This window comes from Triticum aestivum, chromosome 7A (genome assembly GCF_018294505.1).
Source record: "Triticum aestivum cultivar Chinese Spring chromosome 7A, IWGSC CS RefSeq v2.1, whole genome shotgun sequence".
Taxonomy (NCBI): Eukaryota; Viridiplantae; Streptophyta; class Magnoliopsida; order Poales; family Poaceae; genus Triticum; species Triticum aestivum.
Genome location: NC_057812.1, coordinates 277,610,954 through 277,634,550, shown reverse-complemented (window position 1 = coordinate 277,634,550; position 23,597 = coordinate 277,610,954). Strand labels below are relative to the sequence as shown.

Sequence of the window (23,597 nt, the reverse complement as noted above, 5' to 3'; positions counted from 1 at the left end):
ATGACAAGAGAAGACACGATATGAAGCCTATGGAGCTCGAAGACTTAGATCTTTCGTAGTTCTTTTTCTTTTGTGTTGAGTCATAGGAACCACCGTACTGTTAAGTGGGGTCCAAGAGAACCAGTCAGAATGACTGAAGTGATGCCTAAACCAAAAACCTATGTCTTCGAGTGAAGACTATGAGAGCGAATCTTGTCCAGAGTCGGACAAGTCAGCTTTGCTTGTAGCCCAAGTAAAGTTGCCGTGTGAGTTTGAAATCTGACCGTTGGAACACGTGTCAGTTCCTTAGTGACCCAGGGTCATTTCGGACAAATCAGGTCGGGTTGCCAAGTGGCTATAAATAGCCCACCCCCTACAACCATAAACGGTTGGCTGCTCAGATTGAAAGTACGGCTTTTGTCGTTTGAGAGCAACCCACCTCGAAGCCTTTGAGAGAGAATTCCTTGCGAGGATAAAGCCCTAACCACCAGAGCCAGAGAGAATTGGGCATCACTTAAGTCTTCTTGTCTGTGTGATCTGAAGACTTATTACACTTGAGGACTGTGCATCCTCCAGCCGGTTAGGCGTCGCGTTCTGAGCATCCAAGAGACATTGTGGATTGCCAGTGAACGAAGTCTGTGAAGGTTTGGGAGTCTACCTTGAAGACTTACCAGAGTGATTGGGCGAGGTCTATGTGACCTTAGCTCAAGGAGAATACGGTGAGGACTGGGTGTCCTGAGCTGCGTGTTCAGGACTGGGTGTCCGGGACTGTGTGTCCTAAGGTTTAAATACCTAGCCGCTCCAACCAGACGTACAGTTGTCACAGCAACTGGAACTGGTCCAACAAATCATTGTCTTCAACGAGTCACTGGTTTCATCTTCACTTCACTTTACTTACTGTTCCTCCTTGTGAAGTCATTGTATGTTTGCTCTATCGTTTGTCTTGACTGAGTGACTGCTTCTTCTGTTTGGCTTCACAATATCTTCCTACCTGATCCTTACTACCTAGCTGCTATTAGTCTTTGTGCTTTCACTTCATTGAATACTTGACTATGGTTTGCCTAGTGTAGCTACCTTCCGCTGCATGGTAATAGGTTTAATTTTATCGTTTGTCTTCAAAACTCCCATGTTCTGAAGACTTCCATAAAAATCGCCTATTCACCCCCCCCCCTCTAGTCGATATAACGCACTTTCATTATCAGGCGAACGAGCCCAGTTTTTCTTCTTTCCCTATATATAAAAAAGTATGCTACTTGGTGTCAGCTTAGTCAACAAACGATTGTGCCAACCTTGACCGTTGGATTGACATTCAATGTCTGTCGTGTTTCTTCAGTCTCTTCTTCCTCCAGCCGTCAAAGCCAAACTAGTGCCGGCGGGACCGCCTACTCCCGCCTCCCATCGCTGGTTGTGTTTCCGTGCACGCATCGTGGCCACATCGCACCCTAAAACTCTGTGCATCTTCCGCGGCTCATGTTCTTTCCCATCCGATGCCTCACCATCGTCCTCCGCCTTGGTTCGCTCGCCGCGGAACCGCCCTCCGGTGTTGTCAACATGGTCAACAACCGAGAGGAATAAGGAGATGACTGTACATGGTGAGGATGACAGTAGTGTTGGGGAACATTGCAGAAAATTAAAATTTTTCCTACGATTTCACCAAGATCCATCTATGAGTTCATCTAAGCAACGAGTCAAGGGAGAGAGTTTGCATCTACATACCACTTGTAGATCGTGTGCGGAAGCTTGCAAGGTGATGATGGAGTCGTACTCGACGTGATTCGAATCACCGATGACCAAGTGCTGAACGGACAGCACCTCCGCATTCAACACACGTACGGGGCGGGAGACGTCTCCTCCTTCTTGATCCAGCAAAGGGAAAGGAGAGGTTGAGGAAGACAGCTCCACCGGCAGCACGACGGTGTGGTGGTGGTGGAGAGGCAGTACTCCGACAGGGCTTCGCCAAGCACACAACGGAGGAGGAGAGGTGTTGGGGAGGGGAGGGTTGCGCCTTGGAGGGTGGTCCGGCTGCCCTCCCCTCACCCCTCTATTTATAGGGGGAAGGGAGAAGGGGGCCGGCCCCCTAGAACCCATCTAGGGGGGTGCGGCGGCCAAGGGGAGAGGGGGAGAGGGTGGCTTGCCCCCCAAGCCAAGGGGGCGCCCCCTCTAGGGTTCCCCCCCTCAACCCTAGGCGCAAGGGCCCAAGGGAGGGGGTGCGGCCAGCCCACCAGGGGCTGGCTCCCTGCCCCACGCAGCCCATGTGGCCCCCCGGGAGGGGTGGCCCCTCCCGGTGGACCCCCGGAACCCTTCCGGTGGCCCCGGTACAATACCGGTATGACCCCGAAACTTCTCGGTGTCCGTTTGACAACTTCCCATATATAAATCTTTACCTCCGGACCCTTCCGGAGCTCCTCGTGACGTCCAGGATCCCATCTGGGACTCCGAACAACATTCGGTAGTCACATACTAGTCTTCCTAATAACCCTAGCGTCACCGAACCTTAAGTGTGTAGACCCTACGGGTTCGGGAGACATGCAGACATGACCTAGACGCTCTCAGGTCAATAACCAACAGCGGGATCTGGATACCCATGATGGCTCCCACATGCTCCTCTATGTTGTCATCGGATGAACCACGATGTCGAGGATTCGATCAAACCCTGTATGCAATTCCCTTTGTCAATCGGTACGTTACTTGCCCGAGACTCGATCGTCGGTATCCCAATACCTTGTTCAGTCTCGTTACCGGCAAGTCACTTTACTCGTACCGTAATGCATGATCCCGTGTCCAACACCTTGGTCACATTGAGCTCATTATGATGATGCATTACCGAGTGGGCCCAGAGATACCTCTCCGTCATACGGAGTGACAAATCCCAGTCTCGATCCGTGTCAACCCAACAGATACTTTCGGAGATACCTGTAATGCACCTTTATAGTCACCCAGTTACGTTGTGACGTTTGATACACCCAAGGCACTCTTACGATATCCGGGAGTTACACGATCTCATGGTCGAAGGAAGAGATACTTGACATTGGCAAAGCTCTAGCAAAACGAACTACACGATCTTTTATGCTATGCTTAGGATTGGGTCTTGTCCATCACATCATTCTCCTAATGATGTGATCCCGTTATCAACGACACCCAATGTCCATAGTCAGGAAACCATGACTATCTGTTGATCACAACGAGCTAGTAAACTAGAGGCTCACCAGGGACATATTGTGGTCTAAGTATTCACACGTGTATTACGATTTCCGGATAATACAGTTATAGCATGAATAAAAGACATTTATCATGAACATTGAAATATAATAATACTTTTATTATTGCCTCTAGGGCATATTTCCAACAGTCTCCCACTTGCACTAGAGTCACCAATCTAGTTACATTGTGATGAATCGAACACCCATAGAGTTCTGGTGTTGATCATGTTTTGCACGCGAGAGAGGTTTAGTCAGCGGATCTGCGACATTCAGATCTGTGTGCACTTTGCAAATCTCTATGTCTCCATCTTGAACATTTTCACGGATGGAGTTGAAACGACGCTTGATGTGCCTGGTCTTCTTGTGAAACCTGGGCTCCTTGGCGAGGGCAATAGCTCCAGTGTTGTCACAGAAGAGTTTGATCGGCCCCGACGCATTGGGTATGACTCCTAGGTCGGTGATGAACTCCTTCACCCAAATCGCTTCATGCGCTGCCTCCGAGGCTGCCATGTACTCCGCTTCACACGTAGATCCCGCCACGACGCTCTGCTTGCAGCTGCACCAGCTTACTGCTCCACCATTCAACATATACACGTATCCGGTTTGTGACTTAGAGTCATCCAGATCTGAGTCGAAGCTAGCGTCGACGTAACCCTTTACGACGAGCTCTTCGTCTCCTCCATAAACGAGAAACATGTCCTTCGTCCTTTTTAGGTACTTCAGGATATTCTTGACCGCTGTCCAGTGTTCCTTGCCGGGATTACTTTGGTATCTTGCTACCAAACTTACGGCAAGGTTTACATCGGGTCTGGTACACAGCATGGCATACATAATAGATCCTATGGCTGAAGCATAGGGGATGACACTCATCTCTTCTTTATCTTTTGCCGTGGTTGGTGACTGAGCCGAGCTCAGTCTCACACCTTGTAACATAGGCAAGAACCCCTTCTTGGACTGATCCATTTTGAACCTCTTCAAAATCTTATCAAGGTATGTGCTTTGTGAAAGACCTATGAGGCGTCTCGATCTATCTCTATAGATCTTGATGCCTAATATATAAGCAGCTTCTCCAAGGTCCTTCATTGAAAAACACTTATTCAAGTAGGCCTTAATGCTGTCCAGAAATTCTATATTATTTCCCATCAAGAGTATGTCATCTACATATAATATGAGAAATGCTACAGAGCTCCCACTCACTTTCTTGTAAACGCAGGCTTCTCCATAAGTCTGCATATACCCAAACGCTTTGATCATCTCATCAAAGCGAATGTTCCAACTCCGAGATGCTTGCACCAGTCCATAAATAGATCGCTGGAGCTTGCATACTTTGTTAGCGTTCCGAGGATCGACAAAACCTTCCGGTTGCATCATATACAGTTCTTCCTTAAGATGCCCGTTAAGGAATGCTGTTTTGACGTCCATCTGCCATATCTCATAATCATAGTATGCGGCAATTGCTAACATGATTCGGACGGACTTCAGCTTCGCTACGGGAGATAAAGTCTCGTCGTAGTCAATCCCTTGAACTTGTCGATAACCCTTAGCGACAAGTCGAGCCTTATAAATGGTAACATTACCATCCGCGTCCGTCTTCTTCTTAAAAATCCATTTGTTTTCTATCGCTCGCCGATCATCGGGCAAGTCTGTCAAAGTCCATACTTTGTTTTCATACATGGATTCTATCTCGGATTTCATGGCTTCAAGCCATTTGTTGGAATCCGGGCCCGCCATTGCTTCTTCATAGTTCGAAGGTTCATTGTTGTCTAACAACATGATTTCCAGGACAGGGTTGCCGTACCACTCTGGTGCGGAACGTGTCCTTGTGGACCTACGAAGTTCAGTAGTAACTTGATCCGAAGTACCTTGATCATCATCATTGTTTTCCTCTTCAGTTGGTGTGGGCATCACAGGAACGGTTTCCTGCGCTGCGCCACTTTCCCGCTCAAGAGGTAGTACTTCATCGAGTTCTACTTTCCTCCCACTTACTTCTTTCGAGAGAAACTCTTTTTCCAGAAAGCATCCGTTCTTGGCAACAAAGATCTTGCCTTCGGATCTTAAGTAGAAGGTATACCCGACAGTTTCCTTAGGGTATCCTATGAATACGCATTTTTCCGACTTGGGTTCGAGCTTTTCAGGTTGAAGTTTCTTGACATAAGCATCGCATCCCCAAACTTTTAGAAACGACAGCTTAGGTTTCTTTCCAAACCATAATTCATACGGTGTCGTCTCAATGGATTTAGACGGTGCCCTATTTAAAGTGAATGTAGCTGTCTCTAGAGCGTATCCCCAAAATGATAGCGGTAAATCGGTAAGAGACATCATAGACCGCACCATATCCAATAGAGTGTGATTACGACGTTCGGACACACCGTTTCGCTGAGGTGTTCCAGGCGGCGTGAGTTGTGAAACGATTCCACATTTCCTTAAGTGTGTACCAAATTCGTGACTTAAGTATTCTCCTCCACGATCTGATCGTAAGAATTTTATCTTTCGGTCACGTTGATTCTCTACCTCATTCTGAAATTCCTTGAACTTTTCAAAGGTCTCAGACTTGTGTTTCATTAAGTAGACATACCCATATCTACTCAAGTCATCAGTGAGAGTGAGAACATAACGATATCCTCCGCGAGCCTCAACGCTCATTGGACCGCACACATCGGTATGTATGATTTCCAACAAGTTGGTTGCTCGCTCCATTGTTCCGGAGAACGGAGTCTTGGTCATTTTGCCCAAGAGGCATGGTTCGCACGTGTCAAATGATTCATAATCAAGAGACTCTAAAAGTCCATCGGCATGGAGCTTCTTCATGCGCTTGACACCAATGTGACCAAGGCGGCAGTGCCACAAGTATGTGGGACTATCGTTATCAACTTTAAATCTTTTGGCATCTACACTATGAACATGTGTAATATTACGCTCGAGATTCATTAAGAATAAACCATTGACCATCGGAGCATGACCATAAAACATATCTCTCATATAAATCGAACAACCATTATTCTCAGATTTAAATGAGTAGCCATCTCGTATTAAACGAGATCCAGATACAATGTTCATGCTCAAACTTGGCACTAAATAACAATTATTAAGGTTCAAAACTAATCCCGTAGGTAAATGTAGAGGCAGCGTGCCGACGGCGATCACATCGACTCTGGAACCATTCCCGACGCGCATCGTCACCTCGTCCTTTGCCAGTCTCCGTTTATTCCGCAGCTCCTGCTGTGAGTTACAAATATGAGCAACGGCACCGGTATCAAATACCCAGGAGTTACTACGAGTACTGGTAAGGTACACATCAATTACATGTATATCAAATATACCTTTGGTTTTGCCGGCCTTCTTATCTGCTAAGTATTTGGGGCAGTTCCGCTTCCAGTGACCCTTCCCCTTGCAATAAAAGCACTCAGTCTCAGGCTTAGGTCCATTCTTTGACTTCTTCCCGGTAGCTGGCTTACCAGGCGCGGCAACCTCCTTGCCGTCCTTCTTGAAGTTCTTCTTACCCTTGCCCTTCTTGAACTTAGTGGTCTTATTGACCATCAACACTTGATGTTCTTTCTTGATTTCAGCCTCTGCTGACTTCAACATCGAGAACACTTCAGGAATGGTCTTTTCCATCCCCTGCATGTTGTAGTTCATCACAAAGCTCTTGTAGCTTGGTGGGAGCGACTGGAGGATTCTGTCAATGACCGCCTCATCTGGGAGGTTAATGTTCAGCTGGGTCATACGGTTGTGCAACCCAGACATCTTCAGGATGTGCTCACTGACACAACTGTTTTCCTCCATCTTACAACTGTAGAACTTATCGGAGACATCATATCTCTCGACCCGGGCATGAGCTTGAAAAACTAGTTTCAGCTCTTCGAACATCTCATATGCTCCGTGGTGCTCAAAACGCTTTTGGAGCCCCGGTTCTAAGCTGTAAAGCATGCCGCACTGAACGAGGGAGTAATCATCAGCACGAGACTGCCAAGCATTCATAATGTCTTGGTTCTCTGGGATGGGAGCGTCACCTAGCGGTCCTTCTAGGACATATTGTTTCCTGGCAGCTATGAGGATGATCCTCAGGTTCCGGACCCAGTCCGTATAGTTGCTGCCATCATCTTTCAGCTTGGTTTTCTCCAGGAACGTGTTGAAGTTCATGTTGACATTAGCGTTGGCCATTGATCTACAAGACATATTTGCAAAGGTTTTAGACTAAGTTCATGATAATAAAGTTCTAATCAAATTATGAACTCCCACTCAGATTAGACATCCCTTTAGTCATCTAAGTGTTACACGATCCGAGTCGACTAGGCCGTGTCCGATCATCACGTGAGACGGACTAGTCATCGTCGGTGAACATTCTCATGTTGATCGTATCTTCCATACGATTCGTGTTCGACCTTTCGGTCTCCGTGTTCCGAGGCCATGTCTGCACATGCTAGGCTCGTCAAGTTAACCCTAAGTGTTTTCGCTGTGTAAAACTGTCTTACACCTGTTGTATGTGAACGTAAGAATCCATCACACCCGATCATCACGTGGTGCTTAGAAGCGACGAACTGTAGCAACGGTGCACAGTTAGGGGAGAACACTTCCTGAAATTTTATAAGGGATCATCTTATTTACTACCGTCGTCCTAAGTAAACAAGATGCATAAACATAATAAACATCACATGCAATTATATAGTTGTGACATGATATGGCCAATATCATATAGCTCCATTGATCTTCATCTTCGGGGCTCCATGATCATCTTGTCACCGGCTTGACACCATGATCTCCATCATCATGATCTCCATCATCGTGTCTTCATGAAGTTGTCACGCCAACGACTACTTCTACTTCTATGACTAACGTTTAGCAATAAAGTAAAGTAGTTTACATGGCGTTATTCAATGACACGCAGGTCATACAAAAAATAAAGACTACTCCTATGGCTCCTGCCGGTTGTCATACTCATCGACATGCAAGTCGTAAATCCTATTACAAAGAACATGATCTCTTACATCACAATTCATCATTCATCACAACTTCTGGCGATATCACATCACATGATCAATCGCTGCAAAAACAAGTTAGACGTCCTCTAATTGTTGTTGCATCTTTTACGTGGTTGCAATTGGGTTCTAGCAAGAACGTTTTCTTACCTACGAATCACCACAACGTGATTTTGTCAACTTCTATTTACCCTTCATAAGGGCCCTGTTCATCGATTCCGCTCCAACTAAAGTGGGAGAGACAGACACCCGCCAGCCACCTTATGCAACTAGTGCATGTCAGTCGGTGGAACCGGTCTCACGTAAGCGTACGTGTAAGGTTGGTCCGGGCCGCTTCATCCCACAATACCGTTGAGCAAGAAAAGACTAGTAGAGGCAAGTAAGATGACAAAATCCACGCCCACAACAAAACTGTGTTCTACTCGTGCAAAGAGAACTACGCATAGACCTAGCTCATGATGCCACTGTTGGGGAACGTTGCAGAAAATTAAAATTTTTCCTACGGTTTCACCAAGATCCATCTATGAGTTCATCAAAGCAACGAGTCAAGGGAGAGAGTTTGCATCTACATACCACTTGTAGATCGCGTGCGGAAGCTTGCAAGGTGATGATGGAGTCGTACTCGACGTGATTCGAATCACCGATGACCAAGTGCTGAACGGACAGCACCTCCGCGTTCAACACACGTATGGGACGGGAGACGTCTCCTCCCTCTTGATCCAGCAAAGGGAAAGGAGAGGTTGAGGAAGACAGCTCCACCGGCAGCACGACGGCGTGGTGGTGGTGGAGAGGCAGTACTCCGACAGGGCTTCGCCAAGCACACAACGGAGGAGGAGAGGTGTTGGGGAGGGGAGGGCTGCGCCTTGGAGGGTGGTCCGGCTGCCCTCCCCTCACCCCTCTATTTATAGGGGGAAGGGAGAAGGGGGCCGGCCCCCTAGAACCCATCTAGGGGGGTGCGGCGGCCAAGGGGAGAGGGGGAGAGGGTGGCTTGCCCCCCAAGCCAAGGGGGCGCCCCCTCTAGGGTTCCCCCCCTCAACCCTAGGCGCAAGGGCCCAAGGGAGGGGGTGCGGCCAGCCCACCAGGGGCTGGCTCCCTGCCCCACGCAGCCCATGTGGCCCCCCGGGAGGGGTGGCCCCTCCCGGTGGACCCCCGGAACCCTTCCGGTGGCCCCGGTACAATACCGGTATGACCCCGAAACTTCCCGGTGTCCGTTTGACAACTTCCCATATATAAATCTTTACCTCCGGACCCTTCCGGAGCTCCTCATGACGTCCAGGATCCCATCCGGGACTCCGAACAACATTCGGTAGTCACATACTAGTCTTCCTAATAACCCTAGCGTCACCGAACCTTAAGTGTGTAGACCCTACGGGTTCGGGAGACATGCAGACATGACCTAGACGCTCTCAGGTCAATAACCAACAGCGGGATCTGGATACCCATGATGGCTCCCACATGCTCCTCGATGTTGTCATCGGATGAACCACAATATCGAGGATTCGATCAAACCCTGTATGCAATTCCCTTTGTCAATCGGTACGTTACTTGCCCGAGACTCGATCGTCGGTATCCCAATACCTTGTTCAGTCTCGTTACCGGCAAGTCACTTTACTCGTACCGTAATGCATGATCCCGTGTCCAACACCTTGGTCACATTGAGCTCATTATGATGATGCATTACCGAGTGGGCCCAGAGATACCTCTCCGTCATACGGAGTGACAAATCCCAGTCTCGATCCGTGTCAACCCAACAGATACTTTCGGAGATACCTGTAATGCACCTTTATAGTCACCCAGTTACGTTGTGACGTTTGATACACCCAAGGCACTCTTACGATATCCGGGAGTTACACGATCTCATGGTCGAAGGAAGAGATACTTGACATTGGCAAAGCTCTAGCAAAACGAACTACACGATCTTTTATGCTATGCTTAGGATTGGGTCTTGTCCATCACATCATTCTCCTAATGATGTGATCCCGTTATCAACGACATCCAATGTCCATAGTCAGGAAACCATGACTATCTGTTGATCACAACGAGCTAGTCAACTAGAGGCTCACCAGGGACATATTGTGGTCTAAGTATTCACACGTGTATTACGATTTCCGGATAATACAGTTATAGCATGAATAAAAGACATTTATCATGAACATGGAAATATAATAATACTTTTATTATTGCCTCTAGGGCATATTTCCAACAAGTAGGGACCCTGCAGCACGCACAGTAATTTTGTTTTTTCGGAACGAAGAAGGGTATCAACTGGGTTGTTCGGGAGTTGTGATCTGTCTAGCACATGACCAGCCCAGTTTGTTTTTTTCCTTTTTGAAAATGGCTAGCACAGCTATTTTGTTTTTTGCAGAATAACCAACCCAGGCCTACTTGTTTTTCTACGCCCTGCTGGGCTGGAAATCTTTCAAGACGAGGAGGGATGCATTTTGCCCAGAAAATGGGCTATAAGTAATAAAAAATGGGCTATAAGTAATATTAAATGGGCTGTAAAATGAAAAAATACATCAAACATGCAATTAGTTCCAAAATACTTTTTTCTTTCGGATTTTGATATTTTAAATTTCATTGTTTTTGTGCGGGTAAAATTTCATTAGATTTAAACTAAAGTATGTTTAGTTTTTAAATTAGTTTGAAACTGGCTAGAAATTTCGGGTTGTATGCTGTTTGGGACAAATTTGGAGGTTGACTTGTGGGTCTACTAGGTTGATGTGTACGAAAGGCATTGTCAACTTATTCCACAAACGATTCTAGCAGCAGTGACCGTTGGATGTTAATCCAACGACCGTGCTGCTTCTTCAATATCTGATCTTGAAAGTGCGTTATATCGACTAGAGGGGGTGAATAGGCGATTTTTATGAAAGTCTTCAAAACGTGGAAGTTATGAAGACAAACGGTAGAAATAAACCTATTACCATGCAGCGGAAGGTAGACTACACTAGGCAAGCCATAGTCAAGTATTCAATAGAGTGAAAGCACAATGACTAATAGCAGCAATGTAGTAAGGATCAAGTAGGAAGATATTATGAAGCCTAACAGAACACGCAGTCACTCAGTGAAGACAAAAGATAGTGCAGGCATACAATGACTTCACAAGGAGTAACAGTAAGCTAAGGAAAAGGAAGATGAAACCAGTGACTCGTTGAAGACAATGATTTGTTGGACCAGTTCCAGTTGCTGTGACAACTGTACGTCTGGTTGGGGCGGCTAGGTATTTAAACCTTAGGACACACAGTCCCGGACACCCAGTCCTGAACACGCAGCTCAGGACACCCAGTCCTCACCGTATTCCCCTTGAGCTAAGGTCACACAGACCTCGCCCAATCACTCTGGTAAGTCTTCAAGGTAGACTCCCAAACCTTCACAGACTTCATTCACCGGCAATCCACAATGTCTCTTGGATGCTCAGAACGCGACGCCTAACCGGCTGGAGGATGCACAGTCCTCAAGTGTAATAAGTCTTCAGATCACTCAGACAAGAAGACTTAAGTGATGCCCAATTCTCTTTGGCTCTGGGTAGTTAGGGCTTTATCCTCGCAAGGAATTCTCTCTCAAAGGCTTTGAGGTGGGTTGCTCTCACACGACAAAAGCCGTTCTCTCAATCTGAGCAGCCAACCATTTATGGTTGTGGGGGGTGGGCTATTTATAGTCACTTGGCAACCCGACCTGATTTGTCCGAAATGACCCTGGGTCACTAAGGAACTGACACGTGTTCCAACGGCCAGATTTCAAACTCACACGCAACTTTACTTGGGCTACAAGCAAAGCTGACTTGTCCGACTCTGGACAAGATTCGCTCTCATAGTCTTCACTTGAAGACATAGGTTTTGGTTAGGCATCACTTCAGTCATTCTGATTGGTTCTCTTGGACCCCACTTAACAGTACGGTGGTTCCTATGACTCAACACAAAAGAAAAAGAACTACGAAAGATCTAAGTCTTCGAGCTCCATAGGCTTCATGTGATGTCTTCTCTTGTCATAGTCTTCAATGTGAATATCTTCATATACCACCTTTGACTTCAATGTCTTCATACATTTTTAGGGGTCATCTCTGGTAGGAAAACCGAATCAATGAGGGACTTCTACCTGTGTTATCCTGCAATTCTCACAAACACATTAGTCCCTCAACTAGGTTTGTTGTCAATACTCCAAAACCAACTGGGGGTGCCACTAGATGCACTTACAGATCTTCTTGCTCCAGCCGCCCAAACCAGCGCCGGTGGGACTGCCTGCTCCTGCCTCCTGTGGCCGGCTGTGCTGCCACACAGGCCGCACCGCCCCACCCTACTCCATTGCTGGCCAGGCCATTCCTCTACTCACCCACACCTCCTGTTATTTTCCGGCGACGGCAGCCGTACTAGTAAACCCTCGTACTCCCCACCGCGTGGGCAACCACTGACGAGTATTCCCCGGCTCTGTGTCGTTCCCTTCCTAGGCCTCGCCGTCGTCCACCGCCCTGGTGCTCTCGGTGCGCCGTGGTCAACGTGGTCAACGAACGACATCCATCGGACGTGGACTGTACGTGGAGAGGCTGACAGCTGAGTCCATGGCCGCACACAAGGAAATGCCTCCTTATTACGCACAAAATAATGATTCCTCCACCTAACATCTGGGACCCACCGGAAGGGCTCTGTATTTCGCGAAAAAAACGTTCCCCCCACTGACAGGTCGGACCCACCAGCTATATCTTTGCACGCAAGGAAGTGCCTCCTTATTACGCACAAAAAAATGAATACTCCCCTGCTAGCTGGGACCCAGCATAGTGGGAGGCTGACATGTGGGCCTACTAAGTTGACGGGGACGGAGGGCTTTGTCAACTTAGTCAATATGAACGATTCTAGCTCCAATGACCGTGCGATGTCCATCCAACGACCGTAGTGCTTCTTTAACCTCTGGTCTTCTTGCTCCAGCCGCCCAAAGCAGCGTCGGTCGTGCCACCTGCTCCTGCCTCCCGTGGTCGGCTGTGCTACCACGGAGGACTCACCGCCCCCTACTACTCCCATCGTTGGCCAGGCCCTGCGGCGACGACAGCCTCACAACGCAACCGAACCAGTGAACCCTCATACTCCTCTCCGCGCGGCCATCCACTGCCACGTCTTCCCCGGCTCTGCTTCGTCCCCTTCCTAGGCCTCGCAGTCGTCCACCACCTTGGTGCTCTTGGCGCGGAGTGGTCAATGTGGTCAACGAACAACTTCCATCGGAAGAGTACTATATCTGGAGAGGCTCACAGCTAGGTCCACGGCCGTAGCAAGGAAGTGCCTCCTTATTACGCGCAAAATAATGATTCCTCCACTTGACAGCAGGGACCCACTGGACGGGCCACCGTATTTCACAAAAAAAATGTTTCCCCCCTGACTGCTGGGACCCACCAGCTACACCTTCGCACGCAAGGAAGTGCCTGACAGTCGGGACCCACCCGGTCGAAGCATACGTAGCATTGTCATTCTGGTCGCGAACGTGTACGTACATACGATAGGTCTGTCTGCAGGCTACAGCAATGAGCTGTGGCTGTGCAAGGAAAGGCATGTGTCGTAGTAGAGGCACACATGTAGCATGTACATGTACGTACAACAGCCAGGGTGCAAGAAAGTAAATACGGCCACGTACGTACATACGGGCGGTGTGAGGCCCCGAGACCGATGCGCCAGGTGCTTCCAGTTATTCGCTGTCATTGTCATGTCATTTGCTTGCGTGTCGCATCTTGTCATGTCATCATGTGCATTGCATCATCATGTTTTCAAAACTTGCATTTGTCTGGGTCTCCCCATTCCTTCTGTTGTCCGTTCTAAGCCCAGACACACTTGCACGCGCCCGCGGCACGTCCGAAATATTATTTTATAAGTGGCCGGAAAAATGTTCTCGGAATGGATGAGAGTTGGAATGCGGTGTTGTGTTAGTGTAGATAGGCCGCCTACGAAGTTTCATCGCATTCGGAGTCTGTTTGACGCCCCAACGGATAACTATAGCGACATTATAGTCGGTCAAACGTCAGACGTTTTCGGTCTCCGGAAACAGTCGTCGGGCTGCATTCCCCCTCTTTCCTCTCAGCCCAAGCCCTTCTTCACAGTCCACCTAGGCCCAACCTGACCCCTCCTTGCGCGGTGCATTGACCCCTCATGCGCGTCCGGCAACTGCCCCGAACCCCTACCGCTTAGTCATCACCGTTGCGTTCAGATCATCCCCTAACATCCCTAAACCATCTCCGTTTTTTTAAATTGGACTCTCAAACCAATTTATTCTCGACCCCCCGATTACGATCGGACGGACCGATTACCCCCCTAACCTAATTCCAACAACATATATAAAGAGAGCAACCCTAAAATTTAGGGGAGCTGTCCCATCCTTCCTATTCTGCGTCGCCACTGCACCAAATCCTCTCGGGATCCCCTCAAGGCCCATTCCTGCCCAACCAACCGCCGCCACCCTCTCCCTTGATTTTCCTCACTAGCAACTGCATGAGGCAGCGCCTCCCCTCGTCTCTCTCCACGCCCGTGGCCGAGCAGGAGCGCTCGGCCTCATATCGTCGCCCCGGGCCAGTGCTCCAAGGTCGGCCTTATGCAGCTCCTCGTCGCCTCTCTTCTTCCCCGCTACTCTCTCTCCCTCTCTCTGTAATATCTCTGGCGCCTCACTTCTCTCTCACACACGGGACCACGCCGGCGACCGGAGCAGCCGCCCTTGTCTCTGGACCCACGCCCAGTCTTCGTTCCCTTGCCGCTTGTCGCGTGGCCTCTGCTCTCCGCCTGGATCTCCCCACCGCCGGATCCATACTGCTGCAGCCGCTCCCTGATGCCCTACTGCCATGATGAAACGATGGCCGCCGGACCTCCTCTTGTTGTCTTCTACCAGCGTGCCCTTCCTCCTCCTCGTCGTCCATCACCTGGAGCTGCCGGAGTCGCAAGAGTCCACCAAGTCCCACCATGGTCGCCAGGGCCTTCCCCGACCTCGATCCGTCAAGTCCGCCAATGGGAACGGCCTTCACCGCCTGGATCCGTTGATGCCTCACCTCTGCTTCGAACAAGGACCCGATGTCGCCCGCTCGCGTTGAACTCGCTCAACCTCCAGGGCCCAGCGCTACCCTGCTTCGATCGGCCTGCGAGGCCCAGCACCGCTCTAGGCCTGCTCGGCCTCCTGTTCCACCGTCCGGGCCCAGCCCATGGTGAGCAACCAGCAGCTTCCCCCGGCCCAGTTTGGCTCAGATCTGGCCCGTGATGTTTTTTTCCCTGCGAGGACATTTTTTCTAATTTTCCACAGACTGTTGTTTTTACAGAAAAACCCTTGTTGATCATGCATTTAATATTTCCACAACCGTGCATCGGATTGAAATGTTTTATATATGAAACTTGACTAGAATTTCATCTAGTTTCATAATATGCCACTTTCATCCATGTTAAAAATGTTTAAAATGTTGTTTGTGTTTATTTTCCATATTGCCATGCTAAAATGATTTATTTCATAACTAAATAACCGTAGCTCCATTTTAAATAATTTATGTATGAAAATGGGGTAGTAAAATGCCTAGTTTAACATGGTGGAATTACTTTGCATGTTAAACAACTCTAAAATATGGTTTAGGGCAGAACAGTACCAAATCCATAAATTCCTCATGAGGATTTTTCCTGACTTGTTGTTTGTTGTTCCGGCCTCATTTAAACTTGCCTAGATAGGTAGTTTTCATATGCTTCCTCTCTTGCCATGTTTAACAACATTTAATATTGTTGAGTACCTAACCGGGAGTGAACTAAATAATTGATGTGGTGTTCCATCAATATGCAACTCGTTGCATATTGAGCTCCACTTAATTTGTAGTTTTGTTTGTTGCACTTTGCTATTGCCATGCCTCATTAAACCGGACATGCATCATACTTGTTTGTGCATCATGCCATGTTTATGTGATGGTTGTTTACCATGTTGTTTGCTCCTTTCCGATGTTGCTTCTTCGGGTTAGTTCCGATAACGTCGCGTTTGTGAGGATTCGTTCGACTTCATCCATTTGTCTTCTTCATGGACTCGTTCTTCTTACTTGCGGGATCTCAGGCAAGATGACCATACCCTCGAAATCACTTCTATCTTGGCTTGCTAGTTGTTCGTTCTATTGCTATTCCACGCTACCTACCACTTGCTATATCATGCCTCCCATATTGCCATGTCAAGCCTCTAACCCACCTTTCCTAGCAAACCGTTGTTTGGCTATGTTACCGCTTTGCTCAGCCCCTCTTATAGCGTTGCTAGTTGCAGGTGAAGATTAAGTTTGTTCCATGTTGGAACATGGATGTGTTGGGATATCACAATATCTCTTATTTAATTAATGCATCTATATACTTGGTAAAGGGTGGAAGGCTCGGCCTTATGCCTGGTGTTTTGTTCCACTCTTGTCGCCCTAGTTTCCGTCGTACCGGTGTTATGTTCCTTGTTTTTTGTGTTCCTTACGCGGTTGGGTGTTATGGGGACCCCTTGACAGTTTGCTTTAAATAAAACTCCTCCAGCAAGGCCCAACCTTGGTTTTACATTTGCATAACAACCTATTACCCTTCCCTTGGGTCGTCCAACCCGAGGGTCATCTTTATTTTAACCCCCCCCCCCGAGCCAGTGCTTGTCTAAGTGTTGGTCCGAACTGGGCAGCCTGCGGGGCCATCTCGGGGCAACTCGAGGGCTGGTTTTACTTGTAGCTTGACCTATCCGGTGTTGCCCTGAGAACGAGATATGTGCATCTCCTATCGGGATTGTCGGCACATCGGGCGGCTTTGCTGGTCTTGTTTTACCATTGTTGAAATGTCTTGTAACCGGGATTCCGAGACTGATCGGGTCTTCCCGAGAGAAGGAATATCCTTCGTTGACCATGAGAGCTTGTGATGGGCTAAGTTGGGACACCCCTGCAGGGTTTGAACTTTCGAAAGCCGTGACTGTGGTTATGGGCAGATGGGAATTTGTTAATATCCGGCTGTAGAGAACTTGACACTTAACTTAATTAAAATGAATCAACCGCGTGTGTAGCCATGAAGGTCTCTTCTCGGCGGAGTCCAGGAAGTGAACATGGTTCTTGTGTTATGCTTGAACGTAAGTAGTTCAGGATCACTTCTTGATCACTTCTAGCTTCTCGACCGTTGCTTTGTTTCTCTTCTCGCTCTTATTTGCGTATGTTAGCCACCATATATGCTTAGTGCTTGCTGCAGCTCCACCTCACTACCCTTTCCTACCCATAAGCTTAAATAGTCTTGATCTCGCGGGTGTGAGATTGCTGAGCCCTCATGGCTCATAAATACTTCCAAACAGTTGCAGGTGCCGATGATACCAGCGCATATGACGCAACTAAGCTCAAGTGGGAGCTCGATGAAGATCGTGTTCGTTGTGTTGTTTCGTTCCCTGTTGATCAGTAGTGGAGCCCAGTTGGGACGATCGGGGATCTAGCATTTGGGGTTGTCTTCTTTTACTTTGGTTCTGTAGTCGGACCTTGATTGTTTTCTGGATGGTGTATGTTTAACTTGTATTTGTTTGAAGTGGCGATTGTAAGCCAACTCTTTATCCCTTTCTTATTCATTACATGGGATGTGTGAAGATTACCCCTCGTGCGACAAGCCTACCATGCGGCTATGCCTCTAAGTCGTGCCCTGACACATGGGAGATATAGCCGCATTGTGGGCGTTACAAGTTGGTAATCAGAGCCATCCCTGACTTAGGAGCCCCCTTCTTGATTGAATCGTTGGCATTGTTGAGTCTAGAACAAAATGTTTTGAGTCTTAGGGTTATATATATCGAAGAGTAGGATTCTTTTTACTCCTCAGTCCCTTCGTCGCTCTGGTGAGGCCTCCTGGTGTAGAGTTTTGACTCTTCTCCTCTCAAATTTCACGAAAAAAAATTAGGATCACGCGGGTATCTTGGAATCGTTCCGATGGTTTTGTGACGAGAACATTGTTCTTGGTGCCTCCTGACATTTAGGGGTTGTGGCAGTGTCCCGGGGAGTTGAGCTCCGAGGTGTCGTCGTCACAATTTTATCATTGCAGTTCTGGAATACCTGAGTTCGCCGACATCAAAAATCTCTTTTATGCAGTTCTTGGTGAGATAACCTCGACGCCACCCAGTACTGGGGCTGGTGTTGGGGAGTATTTCCATAACTCATATAACGGATGATTTTCGAAGGTTGAGGTAAATGATTTCCGAAGGTTTCTTGGTTATGTGTTGAAGGATGGATACAGCTGGATGTAGGAATTGTTAGTTTGGGTGAGATATTATGCTTCCCCTGTATCCCCAACACCTGATTGCATAACCAGAAAGATTTGGGAGTTTATAAGTGGGAATTCTAGTATATCATAGGATATCCTTCCAACAGGCACATGATACGACATGGGGTCTATCTTATGTTTGTTTCCGGCTTATTCTGCAAGCCAATCCTTTGTTTTGTTTTGAGTTTTGGTATTCGAGTTGCTTCGAAGTCAAGTGTTGAATCCATACCTTCCTTAAGTGGTATTCTTACATTTATATGTGAATATTAACCCTTCGTGATAATCGAGATTGTCATGTCAATCATTTTCAACCGGCGTGTTCCTCTTCAAGTGGATCCGATCATTTTCAACATCCGCAAGATCCAATCTCAGTTTTCTCAACGGTGTTCATTTCATCCATCCCAAGTTGTCTTTGTTTTCCCACCCTCCCACCCTTTTTCTTCAAGGACTCAGATTTCTGAATCAAGTATCCATCTTATGGTTGTGAAGTTTCTTCATTTTTTCCATCAATGTTCTTATCCGGTGATTATCATGAAGATTCTAACGGAGCTTCTAGTTCATCATTCTTCGATCTCTTTCTTCTCCGGTGGATTCAAATCAAGCTTTCGGTGTTGATCATATCTTTTCATTGGTTCACATGCTTTCCATGTTGGAAGTTCTTACCGAAGACTTTCTTATTTATTCACCTCTCGCTATTCATTTGTTCCGGAGTGCTGAAGATATCTCAAAGATTCGCATTTCCACTCTGCATTTGTTCAACCTATTCCGAGGTTGTTATCTCATTCAAGCCATTTAATTCAACCGGTGCAATCTCTCTTTTCAAGTAATCTTTTCAACGGAGTTTCTCTTGAGTGAGCCCTAACCAACAGGTCTTTTCCCAGGATCTTACCTGACTCTTCTAATTTTCCCGGAGTTACTCTCAAATTCTTTCCCAAGTTTGACGTGAGAATGAGTTATCATCAGTCAAATAACTTCTCCAAGATTTTTCACATTCTTTTAGTCATTGGTTCAACCTTTCCATTCTTCATCCCGAGTATCTCAACAACTCATGTTGGTGTTTTGCATCGTCATTATCGACATTTGAAGACCGAAGAAGAGTTTCTCTCAAATCTTGGTGCGTTCTCTCATAAATGTGTGGTTCTAGCTTGATGCCATCCTCTCATAATTGTTTTCGATTGTGAGAATTCTTTTCACCCATCCGGAGCATTTCAGGAGTTGTTTCCATTTCTTTCCCCCGAAGGCCATCTTTTCAAATATTACTCATTCCCAGCTTTCACCTCTCGTTCTCCAAATCTTACTAGTGCATCATTCAAATATCCTCTAATCAGTTCATGATCTCTTCGTTCTCATGTATCTAAATCCCCTCAAGTATCTTCCTTCATTTTCCAATTCTTCCCGGTGAATTGTGCCTTTGCTACTTTCATTTTCAATTCCTATGATGGTTCGTTCAAGATTTATCTTCCTTCATTATCATATCAATTTATTCGTTGGTTAAATCCTACTGGTGGTCCATTGAGTTTATGCTATATCTCTCTTAATCCTTTCAGCGAGACTAAGTAGTATGTAAAATCCGTTTGCTTGTCATCAATTTAAATTGGTGAAGGATGAGCATAACATAATTCTTATTCTTGCTTCATCCAAGTGATTGATTCATTCTTCCAGAGTTTGTTCACGATGAGTAAATTCTTGGTTCAACTGCTTCATACTTTCCCGGAGTTCCAAGATCTCTCAACTATATCACCATGAAGCTCCATCTAATCATTGCAAGGCTTGTCCCGGAGTTATTTTCAACTTTCCTTTCGCTTGATTATTCTTTTATTACCGGAGTTCTTCACGGAGGCTCTACATAGTGGTTCATCAAGGATTCTTTTCATTCTTCAGTTGTTCATCAAGATTTCTCTCGAAGCTAAGATCCGTCAAGCTTTACTATAAATCAAACATGGTGTTCAACACATGTTTTGTTTGAGGAGTTCAAGCATTCTTCATCTTGCATTCCGAAGTGCAATTCTTTCATATCTCATCTTTTGAGGTGGTGCTATGTCATTATTGACAATTTCCCTTCGTGTTTCAAGTTGTCAAGAATGAGATATTCTAAATCCATCTTTCTCTCTTCGTTCAGGAGATCCTTTGCAATCCATTAATCTCTTCGTTGGAATTATATTGGGTTATATTTCACCTAAAGCTTTCCCTAAGGATTGTTGCTATTTATGGTGCTCATAAATGACCCAAGTTCTTGGACGCGGAGGAATTGATCCCGAGCACACAGGCGCTCGGTATCTGTCCCCTCGAATACGGCCTCGTGATTCGTCTTAGCGCGCACACGTGACCGATGTTGGGCCCAGGAGTCGACGTGGAAAGTGGAAACTAATGGATAAATTGTCATGCGCGGTGGGTCAGAACTGCTCGTGCTTTCGAGGCCGGCAGTAATTGACTTCAGTTCCGTGGCTCGGATCATCGTGCGATTACTGATCCGTGAATCATGCGTGCTAACGACGTGATTCTGGTGGAGTAAATGCAGAATGGGTAGGTGGGCGTCACTCCTTCCTACCTCCACCTCCTGGGGCTATCGTGGCACTGCGGACGGTTCGGCGGCGGCTCTACCACCACCTCAAGCTGCGGTGTGCCGGCTCCGACGGCAATGGAGTTCTTGCTGCAGCCGTTCAACAGGTGCTAATCTTCCTCCTCCATGTTAGCTAGCTCACTCTTGGATTGGGTTTATATTTGCTATTGGATTTGAGTTAGGCGCTGGATCTAACTTTACCTCTGGTTGGATTGTTCTTGCAGAACGACTCTGATTGAGGAAGTGAATGACAACGAGATACCGACGGGGCCAACGCGATGTCCTGTTGTTCCGGTGCCGGCGTTGTCCTTGCCGGCGGCGAGTGCATCCAGCGCAGATGCGCTAATCTGCTCGCCGCCTCATGGAGCAGCAAAGGATGGGCGTGAGAGGCCGCAGGGATCTGAGAACTCGATAGAGCAAGTTGATCCACAGGCTCCGGGATGGACTAGAAGGTACGTATGTGTTACTGATTCGTGCTGTATGACTAAATACGGTGTGCAGATAATTGGATTCTTGGTAGGATTAGTTGGTGGACTGATGTATGCAATTGCCAATATGTGCCGTCGATGCAATTAAATTACTACAGAAAAGATGAAACAATATAATTGACTCTGAACTTGAAGATGTATTACAGAGGCAGTAGGACTGAATAAATATTAAGCGTGCAGTGCTAGTCCTGAAAAAATCGCAGTCTGCAGTTGCTTGTGTGAAAACAAATAGACGAAGCTATGCAGCAAGATTCGTATTTATACATTGTTGTAATTAAGAAGAATACATTTTCTTTGCTGATGTATGCAGGGTCAGGGTTGGGGCTGCAGCGCCGGGGCGTGCTCCCTGCCCGGATAGGATGACAGCCCTGGAAAATCGGTCAGAGTTTTTGCTGAAACTCCTGGTGATAATGTAATTGTGCCGAATATAGGGGTCAGCTTCGATACTCTCAGAAAAACTGACTGTAAAGTTCACACACTTGTAGAAACGACGGCCGGCGTTGACTCCAGAGTGAGCGATCCAGGTATACACCCGATCGCTGCACTGTGGACAAGGGACCAGGGGCAAAATCTCATCCTGGGGTGCCGATGATGATGATGCAGACATGCTTGAGGGCGAGGTGAGATAAACCAAGTGGGATGAGGTGCTTATGTAGATGAGAACCGTGCTGGGTAAGATTCCTGCCTCCAACGGGTAGATGCATTAAATAAGTGTGAAACCACCCGTTAGACCGGAATCCCTACCAGGACGGCTCAGTTCGTAATGCAATTTCTGCCCCGCCAAGCATAAAATCTGTTCCGCGCCGGTCCGTGCTAACGGCGAAGCTGTGATTCCATCGGGCTGGTGGGCCATGGGCCATAAAAATTTTGCATCGCTGGAATTCCACCCTGGAAAGACCTGTCCACCAGCGCTCATCACGAGAAGGAGTTGTGGTACAGATACCGAGAGCACTGCAGCTCGTGATCACTTTAGCACTTTCGCAAGTTCTTCATTTATCCTCCCGGTGAAATAAGTTTCTCGTCTCCTTGTTCATATCAATTCAATCTATTGTTTTTCGTTAGTGGCGGAATTTCACCTTAGATTCGAGATGTCTTCCATTATCCCACATCAAGGTTATTCTTTCTTTGTTAATAATTTTATTTGCGAGAGTTATCATTCTTCTTCTCCGTTCTTTTCTTCCCAACCATCTAGTTTTCCATTCATTTTTTCCGGAGGCATGGTGATGTTGCTCTCTTCGTCCTATCATCTCGTTTTGCCAAGATCATGCTCTTTCCTTTGTCTAACCTTTCAACCGGAGTGTCGTGCCCCCTTTTCAAGTTCTCTCATTTTATCAAGTTTTGCCTCCTTCTCAACCGGAGTGTCGTCTGAAATCTTTCTTACCCATTGCGCCTTTCTTTCAATAGTTCCGGAGGTAGTGTGTTGTTGATTTCATCAAGTATCTTCTCATCTTGTCAATCTCATCTTCAATTCCTTCCATTTACAGTCGGAGTGCTATCCAAATTATATATTCTTTTCCCTTCTCTATATTGTTTTAACCGAAGTGTTGTGTCTATCTTTCCTCTTCTAACCGGACTCTCATCCAAGTGCTTTCATTTCGCCAAGTTCATATTCCTTACCTTCCTTTTCCACCCGGAGTGTTTTCGTAATTGATCCTTATCGTTCCTTGTACATCTCGTTTCTACCAGAGTGCTTGCATGTACTTCTTGTCCATTGCAACCCTTTTCTTATGTCTTTCAACCTACAAGGTTCTAGTAATGAACTAATGATCCTTGTTCCTCTTTTCTAACGGAGTGTTTTCAACTTTGTTCATCTTTGTTGTATTCTTTCTTTCAATGTGTTCAACCTCGCAAGGATCTTTGGTTTCACTCATTTGTCGAAGGAGCAACTTAGTTTTACCTCTTCTCATCCTCTTTCGTTTCCCTCCGGTGCCATCCTAGATCTCGGGACGAGATCCTCTTGTAGTGGTGGAGTGTTGTGACGCCCCGAGACCAATGCGCCAGGTGTCTTCCAGTTATTCGCTGTTGTTGCCATGCCATTTGCTTGCGTGTCACATCTTGTCATGTCATCATGTGCATTGCATCATCATGTTTTCAAAACTTGCATTCGTCTGGGTCTCCCCGTTCCTTCCGTTGTCTGTTCTGAGCCCAGACACACTTGCATGCGC

General features: G+C 47.0%; 1 protein-coding gene across 1 annotated transcript; it reads left to right on the top strand.

The window, feature by feature from the left end:
• The first annotated feature begins 20,806 nt into the window (after positions 1-20,806).
• Positions 20,807-21,947, top strand: LOC123153297 (uncharacterized). The gene is made up of 4 exons (XM_044572486.1): positions 20,807-21,051; positions 21,169-21,396; positions 21,743-21,836; positions 21,918-21,947. Exons 1-4 carry the CDS (start codon positions 21,023-21,025, stop codon positions 21,945-21,947), a joined length of 381 nt encoding a protein of 126 aa, XP_044428421.1. The 5' UTR covers positions 20,807-21,022.
• Positions 21,948-23,597: the final 1,650 nt, after the last annotated feature.